The 7,721-nt window shown below is 46.6% G+C and overlaps 2 protein-coding genes across 2 annotated transcripts; both read right to left on the bottom strand.

The window, feature by feature from the left end:
• Nucleotides 1-1,584: 1,584 nt before the first annotated feature.
• Nucleotides 1,585-4,779, bottom strand: LOC129741411 (uncharacterized). Its single transcript, XM_055733134.1, has one exon. It carries the CDS (start codon nucleotides 4,777-4,779, stop codon nucleotides 1,585-1,587), a length of 3,195 nt encoding a protein of 1,064 aa, XP_055589109.1.
• A 177-nt stretch (nucleotides 4,780-4,956) lies between these two features.
• On the bottom strand, nucleotides 4,957-6,855 carry LOC129741412 (uncharacterized). The gene has a single exon (XM_055733135.1). It carries the CDS (start codon nucleotides 6,853-6,855, stop codon nucleotides 4,957-4,959), a length of 1,899 nt encoding a protein of 632 aa, XP_055589110.1.
• Nucleotides 6,856-7,721: the final 866 nt, after the last annotated feature.

Here is a 7,721-nt window from a genome sequence, read left to right on the forward strand (position 1 = left end):
GCAGGTAAGTTTTCAGGTAAGTCAGCGTCCAGGTAAGTATTCCAAACTCACAGGTAAGTTCACTTAAAATTTATTACTTTTTCAACCTTTATATTCACTTTTAGCCAACAAACTTTTATTCTTATACTTAATAACAACTTAATTTACTTAAACTTTACAATTATATCACAATTTCTATAGTGCGACACAGATTTGTTTTGATGAATGTTTATCTTTCGACTGCCAGCACGACAAAAGCTATCACGTTTTTTCGGAAGGGCCTTTTATAAAAGCCCTGGCGGAAACTGCTCTTATTCGTAGTTTTATCGCTGTCTTAGTCCCTTTTTATAATTGCTACACTGAAAATCGAAAATACCCAAACTTGAGAACTGCCACCCGCCAAACCTAAGTTCAAGATTGACAACTTAAGTTTGTGAAAAAATCACAGCTTGCCAAAACGCCAAACTTGTCCTTCAAGCGGAGAACTGTTTTTTTGGGGGGTTTTTGTTGTAAGCGCATCTTATTCTGTTACCTCCATCGTGGCAGATTTAGGTTTGGGGGGTAAGTTCAAAGCGAAGAACTGTTTTTTTTGGGGGATAACTTTTATTCCCGCTTCATTCGCAGAAAGTTTCGCATATACGATGATGTAGCTGCCTCTCTCAACAACTCTTCGGTGGTCGAGCGGTTAGCATCCTGAGATGGTAATCGTAGAGCCATTGCAGGTATGAGTGTGATTCCCGTACCTGCAGTAATTTTTTTTATTTTGATTTCCATTTTATTGCGGTATCAGATTTTGGGGGATGAGTTCTCCTTTAAAGGCTTAACTTTGGTTTATGCCACCAATAGCCAAACCTGTAGGGAGGGAGTTTCATTCGGGTTGGCGGGGAAAGTTCTCAAGTTTGGGTATTTTTGAGGTTCAGTGTACCGCAAACTTTGACAGCAGGCCTCATCGGCCAAACTTCAAACTCCCGCTGGAATTCACACCCAGATAGCGCCACCGCACTCAATTTCGTGGTTACGAACATACTGGCCCCTTCAGAAACACTGTTTCTGACAGCATCCATCGCGTAGAAATCACTGTAGACCTGTGGTTTTTCCTCGGAGCGTGTAGATGTTGTTTGTTTACTTTCTGCCGTCGTCTCGAATCGTAGTCCGTGGTGCGCGAAGAAAATTTGGTGAATTGCCTGCAATTTGAGACCCGGTAGCGGTTTTCGGTGGAAAATACGAGCTTGGACAGGAACTTACCTGATCCAAACTAAGAATGTGCCTTGAATGGTGCATTTTTAGTTGGAATCGAAGCAATTGGTCGTGGGCCGTGGTAGACTGTGTTCGCCTGTGAATTTCATTCCTTGCTGCTGTGGTCGATTGAGGGAAAAAACCAATATGCTGCTAGGTTTGTACGAACAGGATCCAATTGAGAAGTGCTCTAATTTTATTATGGTTGTGGCTGGTGCGAGTGTTAATTGGAGTTGTAGTGTTGATGATCTGCAATTAAAGATCCGGTAGCGCTTTTCGATGACAATAACAAAGTTGGACAGGAACTCACCTGATCCATACTAAAATGTGCCTTGAAAGTACATTTTAGCTGGAACCGAAAACTGAACTCTAGTGTTTCTTCAAAATTGTGTTTGCCGTTGGTTGCTCAGCGCCGGCGGTGATATTTGATTCCTCCGGTGATGGTGCAATCGGCAACAAACAAATTTTCGCCACCGGTCGAGTGCAGGATCCTTTTGGCGTTTGGAGAGTGACCACTCTGATGATTCCGTCTTCGCCGGGATGCACCTGACTGATTCTGGCTGTTGGCCAGCGAATTGGAGGAGTGCCTTCTTCCTTGAGGAGGACCAGCTGATTTTCCTTTATTGCTACAGGTGGGTTGATCCATTTTGTTCTAGGTGATAATGTTGTTAAATATTCCAGGTGCCAGCGTCGCCAAACATCCTGGAATAGTTTCTGTGTTTGTTGCCACTTCTTCAGGGAATGTATCTGCACTTCGGAAAGATCGTCGTCTGGTACAGCTTTCAAGGAGGTGCCGACTAGGAAGTGTCCAGGCGTAAGAGGCTCGTAGTCGGTCGGATCGTCACTCAATGCAACGAGTGGGCGGGAATTTAGGCAGCTTTCTATTTGGCACAGGAGAGTGTGCATATCGTCGTAGGCCAGCGGACGATCACGGACAACTCGGATGAAGTGCTTTTGAGCGGAATTAATAGCGGATTCCCACAATCCACCGAAATGGGATGCTCTTGGCGGATTGAAGTGCCAACGTATGTTGCAATCCGAACATTCGATTCCCAGCTTCTTGGTGTGCTCTGGATTGCGGAGGAGTCGGAGAAGCTCGTTCTTAGCGCCTAGAAAATTTCGGCCATTATCGCTATGGATGTCGGAAGGCGGGCCACGACGAGCGACAAATCGTCGCAAGGCCTGAATAAATTTGGCTGTGGTTAAATCGAAAACCAGTTCGATGTGCACAGCCTTGGTACTGAAGCAAATGAAGACCGCTACGAATGCTTTGATAGGAGCGGATCTGCGATGCGGCGGTTTCAAAAGAATAGGTCCCCAGTAATCTACCCCCGTAACAGTAAAAGGACGGGTGGCAATAATGCGTTCCTTCGGGAGCTCTGCCATAAATTGTTCCACCAATTTAGGGCGAGCTCGGACGCAAATTATGCAGCGGTGGACGATGGATTTGGCCAGATTCCTGGCCCCTATGATCCAGTATCTGAGACGGAGTAATCCCATGAGCAATTGTGGAGCGGCATGCAAGTGTCTTTCATGGTAACACTCAACCAGTAGCGATGAGAAACGATGATGGTACGGAAGTAAGATTTGATGCTTGGTATCATAATTCAGCGGCGATCGGTCAATTCGTCCTCCTACGCGCATCACCTGTTCCGAATCCAAAAATGGAGTGAACCAACGAAGTCGTGATCTAGCGGGCGCTGGCTTCGACGCTTGAAGTGCTGCATAGTCAGGAAATTCCTGAGCTTGGACCCAACGGATGAGAACTGTTTCGGCTTCCCGGAGTTCTGTGGTCGATAGGAAAGCATGGAGTCGTCGATTCGGTTCCTTGGTTCGAGCGTTGTGGCAAAATCGAATGCAGAAGGCTGTCACGCGCAGCATTGTTTGAAACTTCGAGAACCGTTCGATGTAGGAATCCAGGAATGTTGTTGTGGTGGTGGTCATAAGTCCGGCGGGTTTAGATGCTCGAAACTCCAGCTGAGTTTCAAACGAAGATGAGGGTGATGTTTGCTCCACAAATTGATTTGAGCGCAGCCAATCAGGTCCTTGCCACCAGAGTCTGCAGGAAATCAATGTTTTTGCGTCGATGCCTCTCGAGAGATGGTCGGCTGGATTTTGTTGACCAGATACGTGACTCCATGTGGTACCGTCCGTCGCAAGTTGGATCTTGGAGACCCGGTTAGCGACAAATGTTGTCCAAACTGATGGACTCGCCTTTAGCCAAGCAAGCACCGTTGTTGAATCGACCCAGAAAAACGTTTGAAATTTCCGACCGAAGGCTGAGGATATTTTTTGGTATAGCTGGGCGGCTTCGAGTGCTCCGCAAAGTTCAAGCCGAGGAATGCTGCGCCTTTTCAGTGGAGCCACCTTCGATTTGGCAGTAACGAGGCCGACTGAAACAGCACCAGAGGGATCCGTTGATCGAAAATATGCACAAGCCCCATAGGCATGTTCCGACGCGTCAGAGAACAGATGCAATTGGATTGAATCGAAATGTGGCAGCACGACACAGCGAGGAATTCGAAGCTGCTCTAGAAGTGGCAGCTGCGAGTAGTAGTCTTGCCAGTATGTAGTAAGAGAAGGTGGCAATGGTTGATCCCATCCCCACGCCTTGCCGTCGTCGGATTTGAGACTCCATAGAGTCTGCATAAACACCTTTGCTGTGACGATGACTGGTCCAACCAAGCCTAAAGGATCGAAGAGCTGCGCGATCTGAGAAAGAGCCAATCTCTTGCTGATTTGAGTGCATTGGGACTGTTTGGGTAGATTGATGTGGAAGCGAAAGTGGTCTGATGCTGGCTCCCAGTGCAATCCCAAGGTCTTGATGCACTGATCAGTAGCAAGTTCTACTGAAGACTGCAGCGCCCGTCTTTCGGAGGAGATGCCATCCAAAACAGCTTCCACATTCGACGCGAATTTGCGGAACTCAAAACCTCCACGCCTGCACATCTGATCGAGTTGATTCCGCACTTCTATCAGCTCTTCAGGATTCTTGCCGCTGGTCACCAGGTCGTCGACGTAGACATCTCTTTTAAGAACTGCTGCGCCCACTGGAAAATCAGCCATTTCATCGTCTGCCAGTTGTTGTAGCGTCCTAGTAGCTAGAAAAGGTGCGCTAGCTGTACCGTACGTCACAGTTCTTAACTCAAAAGTACTGATGGGTTCGTCGGATGAGTTCCGCCAGAGGATTCGTTGAAGGGGCGTATCACGCTCGTCTACCAGGATCTGCCGATACATCTGTTTGATGTCGGCAATGAGCAAAATGGCGTTGATTCGGGTTCGCAAGATAATGGCACGAAGATCGTCTTGGATGACTGCGCCGACCATGAGTACGTCGTTCAACGATTTCCCAGTCGCCGATTTGCAGGAGGCGTCAAAGACTACTCGCACTTTGGTTGTAGAACTTTCTTCTCGAATGACTGCGTGATGGGGAAGGTAGTACTGCGGGATGGAGTGAGTAGTGTAGTCTACTGGTTGCATGTGACCGAGGGCGGCGTATTGTGTCATGAAATCCTGATACTCAGCTCGTAGATCCTTGTCTCGTTTCAAGCGGGATTCTATCATGTGGAATCGACGTAGAGCAATGTTACGATTGTCGCCAATGCTGGATACGGATTCTTTGAGGGGCAGTCGCACTACGTATCGACCTTCTGGGTTACGTCGGACGGTTCGAACAAAGTGTTGCTCGCAAGCTGCTTCTTCCACCGACACACAAGGGGCTGAATCTTCTTCTTCGATGGTCTAGAATCGCTGCATGAGCTGATAAACCTCTGCTACGGTTGCAAGGTTGGATACCACAGGGCTGACCGCGTTGAAGTTTGTGACCTTTCCCGAAACTACCCATCCAAGAGCGGAGTTGACAAGAACAGGCAGTGAATTACCAAGAGAGATTCTTCCTGAAGGCTTGAACAAGTCGAAAAAGATTTCTGCACCTAGGACGACGTCAATTGGATTGGCTTGGTAGAAATTAGGGTCAGCTAGCTTTATTTCATGCGGTAGATTCCATTGCGAGATGTCTAGTGAGGCAGATGGCAAATTTAGGGTGAGTTTAGGCAACACTAACAGCTCTACGATGGTCGAGAAGGTGGTGACACGTGAAAGTATGGTGGTGCGAAGTTTGCATCTAGCGTGGGTGGATGACTGGCCGATCCCAGAAATGGCTAAATTCACCTTGGTTCGACGAGACTTTAGTCGCTGAGACAACGCTTCGGTAATGAAGCTGCATTCACTACCCGAATCGAGAAGCGCTCGTGCTAGATGAGTGGTACCTTGATCATCGATGAGCTGGATCACGGCCGTTGCAAGGAGCACCCTTTTGGGGTGGCCCTTCTTGAGGGGAGTTCCGACTGCTGCTGATAACGATGAACATTCTCCGACGACAGGATTGGGATCTCTAGGAACAGTCACCTCAGCTCTCGGTTTGTTGACTTCGGCCTGAGCAGTGTCCTGACTGCACAGTTGGCTATGATGGCGACCTCGACATTTACGGCAGGAACTTTTTGATTGGCAGGTTCTTGATTGATGACCCTTTCGCAAACAATTCCGACAGAGTTGTTGACGTCGTACGAGCTTGTCCTTGTCTTCGATGGTCATCTTGGAGAATGTAGGGCATTGGTATAAGGGGTGATGTTCCGAGCAGGCATAGCATTGACGGGACGAGAACTGAGTAGCACCATTGCTGATGATAGTTGATCGAGGGCCAGGCTTCTTTGAAGCCGGAATGGAGGAAGTGTCTAGGTGCACGTTGCCTACGCTTTGAAGAACGGTGACTCGTCGTTGGAGAAAACTAACTAGATCTGGGAAGGTGATGGCTTCATGGTTCGTTGAGAATTCCTCCCAATCTCTCCGTGTCGTTGGATCGAGGCGAATACTTAACATGCGAATCAACAGAACGTCCCAAAACTCCGTTTTTTCCCCCAACTGCTTCAGAATGCGAACATTGGCCTCGAATCTCTCAACCAGTGAATGTAGATCGGATGCGGACTCTTTCCTCAACGGCACAAATTCGAAAAGAGAATCGACGTACGCTTGTTTCAGGCGTGACGGATTTTGAAAATGGTCTATCAATAAATTCCAGGCAACAGGGTAATTGTTGGCGCTTATAGTAATTGTCTGAATCAGTTTCAGGGCATCTCCAGTTAACGACGATCGTAAATAATAGAATTTTTGAATATTTGATAATTCACTGGAGGAATGCACTAACGAGATGAAAAGATCGTGGAAATTCAACCAATTTTCTAGCGTGCCATTAAACACTGGGAGCTTCACATCAGGCAGACGAATCTGAGAAGACGTAGGGAAGTGCGCACTTGACTGAGACGATTGAGAGCACGGTGACGTTGAATTTTTATTGACGGATAGAAGGAAGCCTTTAACACGGTAATATTCCGTCTCAAATTGTGCCCGTTGTTTTAATTGCAGCTCGATGACAGTCGGATCCTCTACATCGGCCGCCTCTAGTTCGGCCTGGGTTTTACCGAAGTCCGCCCAAAGGACTCCAAGGTTTTCCAGCCGGACGGGAACCTCCATCGACTGGGTGTCTTCTTGATAATGGTCGACAAACACCCTTATGAGGTTGAAGGATGTCTCGATGCTGCGTAGTCGAAGTTTGAGCGACTTGATTCGGCGCTCTGATGCCATCGTGCGCGGAAATCTGGAAAAGTTTTCCCAGCGGAGCACAAAACGTCACACTATAAAGTTATTGGAAATATAATTACCTTGCAAAGGCAATTTCTATGCCTTGTAAAGTTTTATTTTCAGGAACAAGTTGTAGCAGGATAACCTCAATTCGACGACGTGATGAAAAGCAGGACTTCTTGCGATATCGATAAGGTTCCGGACGCTCGGAGTTCGACGGGCATCCGGTTCGAAGGACCATATGGTAAGTACCTCTACTTTTTCAGCACTTCGGAAAGATGAAATTTGGTTCCAGCTTCTTCAGAATCCAGGTTGCAGGTAAGTTTTCAGGTAAGTCAGCGTCCAGGTAAGTATTCCAAACTCACAGGTAAGTTCACTTAAAATTTATTACTTTTTCAACCTTTATATTCACTTTTAGCCAACAAACTTTTATTCTTATACTTAATAACAACTTAATTTACTTAAACTTTACAATTATATCACAATTCCTATAGTGCGACACAGATTTGTTTTGATGAATGTTTATCTTTCGACTGCCAGCACGACAAAAGCTATCACGTTTTTTCGGAAGGGCCTTTTATAAAAGCCCTGGCGGAAACTGCTCTTATTCGTAGTTTTATCGCTGTCTTAGTCCCTTTTTATAATTGCTACCGCAAACTTTGACAGCAGGCCTCATCGGCCAAACTTCAAACTCCCGCTGGAATTCACACCCAGATAGCGCCACCGCACTCAATTTCGTGGTTACGAACAATGACAAAAATGACAAAAATGACAAAAATGACAAAAATGACAAAAATGACAAAAATGACAAAAATGACAAAAATGACAAAAATGACAAAAATGGCAAAAATGACAAAAATGACAAAAAT

This window comes from Uranotaenia lowii, chromosome 2 (genome assembly GCF_029784155.1).
Source record: "Uranotaenia lowii strain MFRU-FL chromosome 2, ASM2978415v1, whole genome shotgun sequence".
Classification (NCBI taxonomy): domain Eukaryota; kingdom Metazoa; phylum Arthropoda; class Insecta; order Diptera; family Culicidae; genus Uranotaenia; species Uranotaenia lowii.

Excerpts from the sequence above, each read along its gene's own strand:
- LOC129741411 (XM_055733134.1), bottom strand. The coding sequence starts at position 4,779 with ATGATAGAATCCCGCTTGAAACGAGACAAGGATCTACGAGCTGAGTAT.
- LOC129741412 (XM_055733135.1), bottom strand. The coding sequence starts at position 6,855 with ATGGCATCAGAGCGCCGAATCAAGTCGCTCAAACTTCGACTACGCAGC.